The following is a 12,092-nucleotide window of genomic DNA, read 5'->3' as shown; positions in this document are numbered from 1 at the left end:
TTAGAAAGGCCTGGCACCGCAGTGCATTTGCGGCTCAATCACACACCCGCCAGGGTTTCAAGCGGTGGGATGAGCTGACAGCCCATTGCTCTGTAATCCAAAGAAATCTCGAACTTTACAGGGTGTCCATCGTGCTGCCTGACCAACCTCACCCTGTTGGGTGGGAGCACGACAAATATGAAGGATAGCCTTGCCCCATCACACGGGTCGCAGCCTGGTTGCCGTCGTGCATGAGCAGCACTTACACATCAAGCCATCAGGGGCTGCGTGAGTATTAGTTGGGCTGCAAAAAGCAGGCGGATAAAATGTCGCAGCAATGACACGCGCTTGCAGAGGGAGGGGCGGCGTATTGCAGCCGCCTGCCAAAGGGTAGAGTACAGCAACGAGTTGCTGACAGGAAGCTGCACGTTGGGTGAAGAAGCGGCCTGTTGCAGCCACAAATGTGAGGGGTGTCCTGTCGCAGGATGCCGCCTCAGAAGGCATCAAAATCTCGACTCGGCAACGAGAAAAATCGCAGGAGTTCACCACAGCCCCCCAGGCTGTGTGGCAATCATTGTATATGCGCTGCGCCTCTGCGGCGAGCTGCTGCACACGCGTTCCTAGCAAAGCCGGCGCAAGCGCGCAGCGGCCTGGCTCACACCTCGCTGAGGCCCCTGGCTGCGGTCAGGGGAGCGGCGCGCCGGCCTTGGGAGAGGTCATGGGTGCGCCCTGCTGGGTTCCCTGGATGGCGGGCTTGACAGCCGCGGCAGCAGCGACGGCCTTTTGCCGCTCCTGCTGCGCCTGCTGCCACTGCTGCATCTGCGGCGTGGCGTCCATCATCTGCTGCGCCCACTGCTGCTGCAGCTGCTGGGCACCACCCATGGCCTGCTGCGCCCACTGCTGCTGCTGCTGGCTACCACCCATCATCTGCTGCGCCCACTGCTGCTGCTGCGCAAACGTCATCACTACCTGGTCAATGGCCGCCCCAGCGTTGGCGGGAGGGTTGCTGTCAGCGGCCTGCTCGCCCAGGCGTCGGAAGATCTGGCCACGGCCGCCCTCGTTGGCGACGGGGTTGCCAAAGTTGTCAAAGCTGGTGGTCAGGCCGCCGTTGAAGCCCACGCCGGCGCTGGTGAACGTGGTCGCGCCGCCAAAGTTGGTGATGGGGGCGCGGTCGGAGGGGGCGAAGCCGGACGTGCGGCCGCCGATGGCCATGATGTTGGCGTTGGCAGAGGCGGCGGCCTGCTCGCCCAGGCTGCGAGAGCTGCGGCCCAGCCCAAAGCCTATCGTGGTGACGCTCTTGTCGAGGCTCTCGAAGGAGTTGAACAGGGCAGGGTTGAGGCCGGCGCCACTGCCGATGAAGCGCGTAGGAACGCTGCGGGCGCCGCTCAAGGGGGCGAACTCGCCGGCGCCGTTGGGGAAGACCCTGCCGCTGGCCGAGGCGCCGGCCTGCTCGGCCAGGCGGCGGCGGTGCCACTGGTCGATGTACACGTTGCCGCCCTCGTTCTGGAAGGGGCCCAGAGCGCCGCCGCTGAGGGTGATGCCGCCGCTGTGCCGGCTGTTGAGGTTGTCGTACACGCTTGATTGGCCGCCCACATTGATGGTGGGGACGCGGCCGCCGACCAGGGTCATGTCGCCCATCCGCAGGACGGGGGGTGCATTGGCGGCCTGCTCGCCCAGGGCGCGGCCAGAGGCAGTCAGGCCGCCGGCCTTGAGGGATGCTGCCAGGGCTCCTGGGGCCAGCAGCAGGGCCAGGGCTGCGGGCAAGGATGGTGGAGGGGGCATGGGGTTTGATACTCAGTCCAGAGGCATGATAGGCGAGTGGACAAGGATTCATCGCAGGGATGTGGACAGCTTTGCTCCAGGTCAGGTGCTGGTGCAGGTGCGGGTGCATTTCAGCGCAGGTGGTACTCACCGCAAGCCAGAGCCCCGTGAAAGCGAGCCATGGAGTAGCGAGGATAAGTCTACTAGCTAGTTTATTTGTGACTTAACGCCGCTCCAACGCCCCGTGTAAGATCTTCACAAATTTATATACGATTTAACGCTGGAGGCGATTGACGCTTGTGTGTTGCTGTAGATAGGAGATGATCACGAGCTTTGATTTGTTGATTGTGCAGGCGTCAGTGGGCCATTTAAGGCACATGCGCTGCACGGACACAGCTGCCGTGCTGCAGTCCCCTCCTGCGTGCTACGGGGAAGGTGGGATCGGGTGACGGGTCGGCAGTGGTGGCCTTGGTGACAGGTGAGAAAGTCGTTTGTGAAATCATCTCATGTCTCTCTCTATATATATCTATCTCTCGTACGGGCAGGGATACCCCACTCGCTTTGTGCACTCCGCTGCTTGCCGCACACTTGTTCCTTTGATCCCCGGTGAGACGGTTGTCGGCCGACTACGACTCCAAGGTAGTTGAGGTATACTTCTATCTCTCACACACAAAGCAACATTGGTGTTGGTTGGAATGCGCTGTTATGCTGTACGTGCCAGTAGGTCGTGAACTGAACAATCGGGGGGTGGGGGGGGGGCTGCGTGCCTGCTCTCACGGGTGCGAGGTGCTAGATACGTTGTTCCAACGTTTCAAATGTTCTTGAAGAGGGTGTAGATATAGAGAAACTCGGTCGTGTACCTTGACTATCTCGGAGTGCAGTCGGCCGTCACCGTTGGATACCTATCAGCTTTCTATAACCTACCGTACAAGGTTGCATTGACCATGACATCCGGCAGGCTGATGTACGGGGCACGATCGCACACACAGAGCTCAAACAATGGCTTTTGCCTTGACATGCCCCATGCCCCTCCTAAGATGCATTCCCACATGTGGGCAAGCACCTCCAAGACAGATTCTGTCATCCCTCATGCTCTGCACACATTTCTGGGGCGGGCCGCTGTGCATGTGCTGTGTGTGGACTTGAGTGAACTTGACCCCTGAGATTTTTGCCTTGTGCTGCTTATGGGTGCTCCCAAGGCGCCCACGCTGCCTCTTGCTGTCGGGGATGCCATGTGTGTGGCGTGCGTGCAACAACGTGGGCGCCAGGCATCTACGCGTTGCTCCGCGCACCGCTGCAGGTTGCATGCAGGGGGTGTCAAAACACATGGATGATTCTGGGGCTAAGCTCACAGTGATTTACAAGCGCGCGCGTGTCGGACTACGTAAGGTTCTGAGAGTGTTCTATGTACGCATGTCTATCGAGCGCAAAGCGCTGCACAACAAAAAGTCAATGGAAAACGAGGATGGGGGGCCAAACACATTTGATGCAGCGCAGGGTTCAAATGTGGAGGCCTTGTATTTTTCAGATGGCGCGCATTGCAGCACGATGGTGACCACTGGTGCGTTATTGCAGCACAGGGTCGAAGCGCAGGGTTTTGAATAATAGGCATGTGCCTCTCGCTCAAAGGCCACGCCTTCCGGCGTGGCTGTATTGCACAAGGTTCCGCTCTTATTTTGCGCACGCATGCTTGCAGCGTGACACGAAAACAGGCGTTGAAATGATGACAATGGTCAGGGCACAGGTGTGTGTGCACTCATATGAGCAATGCTGTATGAGTAAGAATAATAACAGTATTATTTGTCAACATGTTAACAAACCATGACGGGCAGCAGGGAGTGACTCACTCCCTGCTGCCCGTCATGGTTGTGAGAGTCGGCAACGGCATCGGATGCCGTTGCCGACTCTCACAACCACGCAGCAGCCAGTGATGCCGCTGCCATTTCTCACAACCACACAAACATCTTGACCCCTGCCACCCTTGTTGAGGACGGTGCAAAGCTCGAGAAAAAGCGTGTCGCCCTGCCAGTAAAAGGGTTCGGGGCACAGGTCAAGTGGGCAGACCTGCCCTCAATAGAAGGGGGGGCGATGCCGCTGACAGCAGTGCTGGCAGCCTCCTCAACGAGGGCGCGGCGCTCAGGGGCGGAGGTGAGGCTGCCAGCCTTGAGGGGCGCACCCAGGGCGCAGACGAGGAGCAGCAGGACCAAGGCTGCGGAGCGCACGTGAAGGATGGGGACGAAAGATGAGTCACGGAAAAAAAAATGAAAGTGAAATTATGTGTTGTATTTGCTCGAGCGACTCTGACATTGCAAACAGACAGCTGCGTGACTCCAGTCGCGTCGCTCCGGTCGCTGCCCGCATGCGCCTGGCCGGGCATGGGCAGTGCTCACCACAAGCGAGGGCCCAGTGGAAGCGAGCCATGGTGTGGCGAGGGTGCGGCTGATAATCTGGTCGTGTTGTTAGTACTTTGGCGCCGCTCGAGTGGCTATTGGACGCTGTCTGAGATCTCCTCTTGATTTCGTGCGGGACGGTGACTGGCGCCAGGGCTGGTTACGCGAGTGTTTTTGTGGTTGGATGCTATCAACAGATCGCTTGAATGATAATGTCGGGCCTTGAAAGGGATGCGCGCTGCATGTGCCCAGCTGCTCGTGCTGGCGCTGCAGGTGCCGCCTGCTGCAAGGAAGGTACAGTACGGTCACTCGGGCAGCTAGTCGCAGGGCAAACGCATGGTGGCCTGAGAGGGATGTGCATGTTGCGGCAACCAGCTTGTCCCTGCACACAGCCATCATGATGGCAACTGTACTACCAGGAGCGTTCGTAATGACGCGATTGCGTCGGTGCGTGCAGGTGGTGGTTGCGCAGCCGCGTTACATCATCAGTAGGGGTGCCCCTATGCTTCCAGCCTACCCACGTCATGCATTGGGCACTAGCATGTGTTGGATTTCAGCCTGCTGTCCAAGCAGTTTATGTCATAATGGTTTATCTCAAAACACCAGCCATGCCAAGCCAGGTTTTCATCAACCCATCCGTCCACTCTGCAACATTCGTCCTCCCTGCACACCTGCTCAAGCACAAATTAAATTGGTGAGGATTGACAGACAACAGCAACAGGCTTTAGAGCATTGCTGAAGCGGCTGGTCGTGTGGTGGACAGATCTAGAATCTGCCAATTCACGATCAGGACGGAAGCGCCGCTCCGCAACGCAAGCGCCCTGCCGTCATCAAACTGCAAATTGGAGACACACACACACACACACACACACACACACACGCACACACACACACACACACACACACGCGTGCGCACACGCGTGCGTGCGCACGCACGCACTCAAACACACACGCACACACGCACACGCACGCGCACGCGCACGCGCATACGCACACGCGCATGCACGCAAGCACGCACGCACGCACACGCGCGCGCACACACACACACACACACACATGTATATGAACGCATGCGCGCATGCACGCTTGTTGTGGTGTGCCAGGGGAGCTGTCATGTTTCCGTAAGGTGTAATATGGGCAAGCCACGGCGCCTGCGCACACCACTGTCACTGGCGAGCAAGACACCGCGAGGCACGTGAGAAGCAATGTCGATGCAGACTTGAAACCTATCAAGTGGATCAGCCAATAATTGTTTACATACATCACGTGCGCCCCTGCATGCGGTGCCGTGGCATAGAAACATGCCTGCACACACTGGGTGTGAGGTATGCTTGAATGAAACAGCAGGATGGGTCATGCATGACGCATGATGCTTGTGCGATGTTACGGCGCAGGGTTCATGCATGCATGCATGCATGCGTTGTGTTCTTCAGATACACAGCACACTTCTCAGCGTGACAACGGTGATGACCACGTGTGCGTTGTTGCAGCACACGGGCTGGGGGGGGGGACAACAAGAACATGGTCGTTCTCTCAAAGCGCACGCCCTTCAGCGCGGCGGTGAATCAACTATGCCGAAACGAGCAGGAATGGCAGGGTCGTGTTGACGTTGCAGGTTGTGGCTCCGGTGTTGGGAGTTTGAACGCGTATTTGCAGCGTGCCACGTACTCGCTTACAAGCAAGCTCTCTTGTGTGTACGCCAGCAGTGGTCAGGGCGCAGTAGCAAGGCGTCAGCCCGGCTGACGCAATCTCGGTATGAGTGGTCACAACTCACAGACACAACAATCGTGCGCATTGTTGCTGCCGCGCGGTGCTGTAAATTCAGCTGGAGCCCGTGCGGCCGCGGCCGAGCATGCTGCGCCCCTTGATGCGGTGGCGGCGGGTGGCAGCCTCGGTGCTGGACCTGGCGGTGGCAATGCCCCGCTCGCCCTTTAGGGTGCGGGACGCCCGGCCCCGCGCGCCCACGGCCAAGACGCGACCATCAAGGCTGTCGACACGGCCGGTGCCGCGGCCGTGGAAGCCCACGCCGTCCGCCGCGACAAAGCGTGCCGCACCGCCAACAGGCTGCTCCACCAGGGCGCGGCGCTCGCCGGCGGCGGTCAGGCCGCTGGCCCTGAGGGGGGGGCCCAGGGCGGCGCCGAGGGCCAGCAACAGCAGCGCCAGGACTGCGGGGCGCGCGTGGAGAGAGGTGGCTACAAGGTCAGGCAGGGAGACAGGCGGCACGTGACGTGAAGGGTGTGTTTGCACGATCCATGTCTGGACCACAGACAGACAGCCGCGGGGCACAGCCGCGTCGCTCCAGCTGCTGGCGGCACCCCTGCCCAGGCAGAGGCTGCAGGTAAGCGCAGGCCTCACCGCAAGCGAGAGCCCAGTGGAAGAGAACCATCAAGTCGCGAGGGTGGGGCTGATACTCTGGCGGTATAACTGGCGATTTTTTAGCGCTCGAGTGACTACGGTATTGGACGCTGCCTGAGATCTCGACCTTATTTTGTGTTCGAGGGTGACTGGCAGCGCTAGGGCTGGTTACGCTGGGGATTTCGTGGTTGAATGCAATCAAGGTTGTTTAAATAATGATGTCGGGCACTATGCGGGACAGTGAAGCAGGCTCGCGTTGCATGTGCGCTCGCGCCGCTGGTGCCGCCTGCTGCGAGGAAGGTGCAGTGCATCCAGCGGATGGTCGCGGGCAGCACGCATGGTGGCCTGAGTGGCATGTGCGTGATGCAGCCATCGGCTTGTGCTTGGACACAGCCATCAGGACGGCGGCTGCAAAGTATTGCTTAAGTGTTGTACAGCCGCCATGGGCGGGTAGTGATGTCATTGCGCTGTAGTGTGCAGCAGGTACTGGTTGCGCAGCCACGCCACATATTTTGTAGGTAGGGGTGCCTTTACGCAATTACGCATTCATTGTTACACCCATGCCACGCATTGGGCAGCATCATGCCAGCCTGTCCAACCGGCTTGTGGCATGGCTGTTAGTCCAGGAAATGCAGACACCTGCCATGCCCTGTCAATCAGCCGGCGGGTTGCATTCATCAGACCACCCTGCTGCATCCATCTGTCCTCCCTGCAAAACAGCACAATTGTGAAAATGCAAGGTTGCAGAAACGCAGACGCGCGCGACACGCGTTTTCGGCATGTGCGACGAAGGGACTGGACATCTGCTGGCAAGGTGCCAATAAGCCACACTGAAGCACCACCACGACGGGACCGCCGCACCGCACCGTGCCCAGATTGCACATGTCTCCTTGGGCCAAATATACGCGTACGCTTGCTGAGGTATGCAGGGGTTTGCTGGCATGCATTTGCAAGGCATGGTAGGGGCAAGGCGCCTGTGCACAACGCTGTCCTGGTGAGCGAGATGCCGCGATTCACGTTATTAGCACAGTGTCAATAGAAGATTGACAGGGCGGCCGATCCGTTTACTTGGACTAGGTGCTTGCGGCCCTTGCATGCGGGGTCGTGCCACTGAACATGCCTGCATGCCTGCCTGGGTGGGTGGTGCAGTATGCACAAACACACAAATGGGTGTGAGTGATGCTTGAACGAAACAGCAGGATGGATGATGCATGATGCGTGATAGCTGTGCGATGTTGCAGCACAGGGTTGATGCAAGCATGCATGCATTGTGTTGTTCAGATGGACAGCACGCTTCTCAGCGTGAAAAACGGCAAACGGTGATGACCACTCGTGCATTATCGCAGCACAGGGGAGCAATCAACATCAACATGATTGTTCTCTCGAAGCGCATGCCTTTCGGCGCGGTGGTGGATTGATTATGCCAAAATGGGCAGGGATCGCAGGGTCATGTTGAGCTTGCAGCTCCCGTGTTGGAGTGCGCACGCGTGTTTGCAGCGTGTCACGTACTCGCTCAGGAGGAAGCTCTCTTGTCTGCACAACAGCAGTGGTCAGGGCGCAATAGCAGGGCGTCGTCGGCGCGGCCAACGCAATCTGGAAATGAGTGGTCACGCTGCAAAAATACAAAAATCGTGCTGATTGCTGCCGCTCTAGGCTGCAAATCTAGCTGGAGCCGGTGCGGCCACGGCCAAGCATGCTGCGCCCCTTGATGCGGTGGCGGCGGGTGGCAGCCTCGGTGCTGGACCTGGCGGTGGCAATGCCCCGCTCGCCCTTCAGGCTGCGGGACGCCCGGCCCCGCGTGCCCACGGCCAAGACGCGACCACCAAGGCCGGCGATAGGGCCGGTGGCGCGGCCGTGCAAGCCCACGCCGTCCGCCGCGACAAAGCGTGCCGCACCGCCAGCAGGCTGCTCCACCAGGGCGCGGCGCTGGCGGGCGGCGGTCAGGCCGCTGGCCCTGAGGGGGGTGCCCAGGGCGGCCCCGAGGGCCAGCAGCAGCAGCGCCAGGACTGCGGGGCGTGAGTGGAGAGGTGAACACAAGGTGAGGCAGGGAGACAAGCTGGAGAAGATACGAGGGGTGGCGATTGCCGTGCGGCCCATACATCACAGGCAGACAGCCGCGGGGCGCAGCCTCTCGTGTTGTTCAAGCTGCTGGCCGCACGTCACTGCCCACGCTGCAGGGGGCGTGCTCACCGCAAGCGAGGGTCCAGTGGAAGCGAGCCATGGAGTGGAGAGGATGGGGGTGATACTCTGGCCGTACAACTAGCGCTTTGACACCGCTGGAGCGGCTATTGGACGCTGTCTGAGATGTCTAATACTTGATTTCGTGCGGGACCGTGACTGGCGCTAGGGCTGGCTACGCTAGTGATTTCGTGGTTGAAAGGTGCCACTACGTTGCTTGAATGATAATGCCGGGATGCACGGGCCAGTTAAGAGACTCGCGCTGTACGTGCGCAGCTGCGTCGTGTCGTGCTCGCGCTCCGCCTGCTGCGAGGAAGGTACAGCGAATCCGGCAGCTGGACGCAGGCCGCACGCATGGTGGCCTGAGTGGAATGTGCGTGATGCGGCTATCGGCTTGTGCCCATACCATCAAAACACTGCCAATGTACCTTCAGAAAGGCAGCTGCAAAATAGTGCCAGGAGCATTTAAGGCTGTGACCACCAGTCCCCACAGCCACCTGCCGGCAGTGATGCCAGCGTGCTGTCGTATGCAGCAGGTGGGAGGCAGGGCGGGTGGCTGCGTGGGCAACACACATCCTGAGGGGGATACCTCACACTTTTAGCCGTTTGGCCTTGAAGTACTGATTCGATTGCTGGGTCCAGCAATACAGCATCGCAACCATTTGCAGTGCCAGGGGTGCTACAATTTGCAGTGCCAGGGGTGGCAGGCTGTTGGGCCTGAGACGCCTCGACCGTGCGCGGGGAGACATCCGCACACCTGAGTGCACGGTAGCTGATTTATCTTCTTCCCAACCCCAACTGCTGCTTGCTTGCTCCCAGAAAGCGTGCCGGCGCTAAAGCAATCCCGCGGTGACAAGGCGGCCGTCGTGCACAGGTGGGTTCCTTCGGCATCCAATGCGCAAAGCGATCCACCAAGCTGGACTTGTTTCGTTGTGCAGGCCGGCAGCCTGCGTATGATGACTCATCGCTTGTGGGCTTCCCCCCGCGGCAGCAAGCTTGCGCTGGTAATCCAATCAAGTGACAGGGGCTGTTTGCCTGACGGCATCCACCCACGCTTTTATTCACGCTGGATGCACTACGTGTCGCCAAAATATTCAATCCTGCGGGAGGTGGTGTCAGGTTGGGAGGTGTAAAAAGCAGAACGAAGAAGATCAAGCACGAGGGCTGCCAAGCAAGAAGTTGGAGAGTCCCTGCGCATGAGCAATTCCGGTGCGACAGGAAACGCGCACTTCCCTCCGCCGCGGGAAAGAGGACAGTGGCGGCTTTGGTCGTGCAGGTTTTTTCATCAATGGGAATGTGCGATATTATCTGGTGCGGCCAGCCTCGCCTGCAGCAGAAGGGCCCAGCACAACGGTTTGTGGGGCCCTGTCGAGCCTGTGCCACAAGTGGGAGGGCAGGAACCCAGGCCAGCGGCTTAGGCAGGCCTGAGAGGCACTCTTCAAGAAATTTAAGTTGCATACTGCGGGTATCCTTCTTCGGGAATTCTGAAATTTTGCTGGTGGTGGCAGCGCAGCACGAGCACAGCACAAGCACAGCGTGCTGCACGCGCAGCTCAAGCTGGATGGCCGCTGCACTTTGTCCGACGGCCAATCCAGCCATGTCGAGCTTGCACTGACCATGAATAATCACAAATCATCAAGGTATATCACGTAAGAAAGGGGCGGGAGGCCGTATCATATTACCGATGTAACTCACACATTCGGCACTCAAAGCTGAAACATGGTTGCTTGTGGCACAATCCCAGATATTGATCATAATGACCTGGAGCTCTGGGCTCATCATCTATCGTTCAGAGGCAGCTTGGATCTGACTAGCTTACCGTAGCTGAACAGCAATATTGCGATCTGCTCTACAATCAGTAGGGACAGCGTATGGGGCCGGCCGATGAAGGTGGCGGCTATTCAGATGGAGGAGAGGATTTGCATGATGTGTCAGACCTTGGCGGGGCAGCGGCGCCGCACTCGCCGGCGCCAGCGGCGCTTGGCGCAGGGGACGGTGCAGCAGGCACCGGCGAAGGGCAGCCCGAAAAGAAGGTGCGGCGAGATGCCTGCGAGCTACGCATGCTGGCACGGCATGAAACGCTCGTGTGCACCGTGCGCTTTCCCAGTCAGCTGTGCAGCTGTCCTGCTTGCTCGGCCACAGCGGCGGGGCCCGTGCTGGCGCGTGCGCTGCTGCTGCGTCCTGACTTGGCGCATCCACGCCGCCACCCATGCCCGTCCCAACTGTGATGCGCAAACCCTTGCAGCGGCGGCGGCGCAAAAGAAAGCTGGACGCGCCGACAGTGGCCCACTTCATGCGGCTTCAGCAGGGGCGCGGGCGCGTGCGCAAATGGGTCCAGAAATGGTGCGTCATCCGGCCGCCCGCCGCGCCCGGGCGCCCGCTGCCGCCCTGGCGGGCGCTGCTGCCCAAGGGGGCCGCAGGTCAAGCAGACGTGGCTCGGCCTGGGAGCATACTCAGGCGCAGGAGGGATGGAAATCGGGGCGGCGGCCCTGCTCACCTAAGCCTGATGTGTCGCCGCGCCGATCGCAGCCGTTCACTCGAGCTTCTTGCGGCAGCGCAGCTCCTCAGGGCGCCCCGTCGCCACCGCTCACGCGCCGCAGGGTGACGGTGCCCGCCATCATAGGCGGCGGCGACACGCGGGTGCTGAAATGGGTCACAGGTGCGCGCCGTCCCGCCCCGCCGGCTGTTCGGCCCGGCCCCGCGTGCCCCGTTCTGGCCCCCTGCAAGTCTCCATTTGGCCTCCTTTGCTGAAGTGGCGGCGTTCGTTCACAATCAGCTGGATTGCATCCAGTTTGGCGCCTTGCCATTCAAATCCTGAGATTCAGCCCCCCAGCCCGCCCACTTTGCCACCAGCCCACATCACTGGCGCCTCGGCGCCGCCACACATGTGCCGACACGGACTTGTCCGCGCCCGCCAACACACGCATGCATGCATGCACGTACCCACACGCACGTGTGCGCAGATCAGGCGATGGCAATGGCGGCGGGGCCATCCTTAGAGCAGCTCAACGAAATGGATGTGCTACCGCCTGTTGAAGAGCTGGCTGGCGCCGCCGGGGCTGCAGCCGCTGCCGCCGCCGCCGCCGGCAGCGGCGCCGGCACCCCAGGTCTCAGCCGCGGCGCGCAGACGCCGCCGCCGACGGCCGGGGCGCAGCAGTCGCCCGTCGCGGCTGCGCTGGCGGCGCCAGTTTCGAGCGCGGGTCCGCAGCAGCAGCAGCAACAGCAGCACCAGCACCAGCAACAGCAGCAGCAGCAGCAGCAACGGGAGCAGCCGGTGGCGGGGCCAGCGGCGCCGGCAGGGGCGGCTGCGAGGCCGGCACCTTCGGAAGAGCGGCGCGCGGAGGGCACGCCCGGCGCGAGCGGCGCGGGCTCGGGCGCGGCCGGCGCGGCGGCCGCGGCGGCAGGCGGCAGCGCGCCGCAGGAGGGCGG

The 12,092-nt window shown here is 60.8% G+C and overlaps 4 protein-coding genes across 4 annotated transcripts; 1 reads left to right on the top strand and 3 right to left on the bottom strand.

Moving 5' to 3' along the window:
- Positions 1–663: 663 nt before the first annotated feature.
- MNEG_5337 (hypothetical protein) lies at positions 664–1,922 on the bottom strand (the record flags this gene model as incomplete). The annotated part of the gene is made up of 2 exons (XM_014046188.1): positions 664–1,733; positions 1,892–1,922. 2 exons carry the CDS (start codon positions 1,920–1,922, stop codon positions 664–666), a joined length of 1,101 nt encoding a protein of 366 aa, XP_013901642.1.
- A 4,029-nt stretch (positions 1,923–5,951) lies between these two features.
- On the bottom strand, positions 5,952–6,516 carry MNEG_5336 (hypothetical protein; the record flags this gene model as incomplete). The annotated part of the gene is made up of 2 exons (XM_014046187.1): positions 5,952–6,295; positions 6,486–6,516. The coding sequence occupies 2 exons, from the start codon at positions 6,514–6,516 to the stop codon at positions 5,952–5,954; spliced, it is 375 nt and encodes a 124-aa protein (XP_013901641.1).
- Positions 6,517–8,147: 1,631 nt separating this feature from the next.
- Positions 8,148–8,706, bottom strand: MNEG_5335 (hypothetical protein; the record flags this gene model as incomplete). Its single annotated transcript, XM_014046186.1, has 2 exons — positions 8,148–8,491; positions 8,676–8,706. 2 exons carry the CDS (start codon positions 8,704–8,706, stop codon positions 8,148–8,150), a joined length of 375 nt encoding a protein of 124 aa, XP_013901640.1.
- Positions 8,707–10,534: 1,828 nt separating this feature from the next.
- On the top strand, positions 10,535–10,696 carry MNEG_5334 (hypothetical protein; the record flags this gene model as incomplete). Its single annotated transcript, XM_014046185.1, has 1 exon — positions 10,535–10,696. A coding segment is annotated over one exon (162 nt), but the record flags the coding sequence as incomplete, so codon positions are not given.
- Between the last annotated feature and the right edge of the window lie 1,396 nt (positions 10,697–12,092).

This window comes from Monoraphidium neglectum (assembly GCF_000611645.1).
Source record: "Monoraphidium neglectum strain SAG 48.87 unplaced genomic scaffold scaffold00788, whole genome shotgun sequence".
In the NCBI taxonomy this organism is placed as follows: domain Eukaryota; kingdom Viridiplantae; phylum Chlorophyta; class Chlorophyceae; order Sphaeropleales; family Selenastraceae; genus Monoraphidium; species Monoraphidium neglectum.
This window is presented reverse-complemented; position numbering and strand designations above follow the sequence as displayed.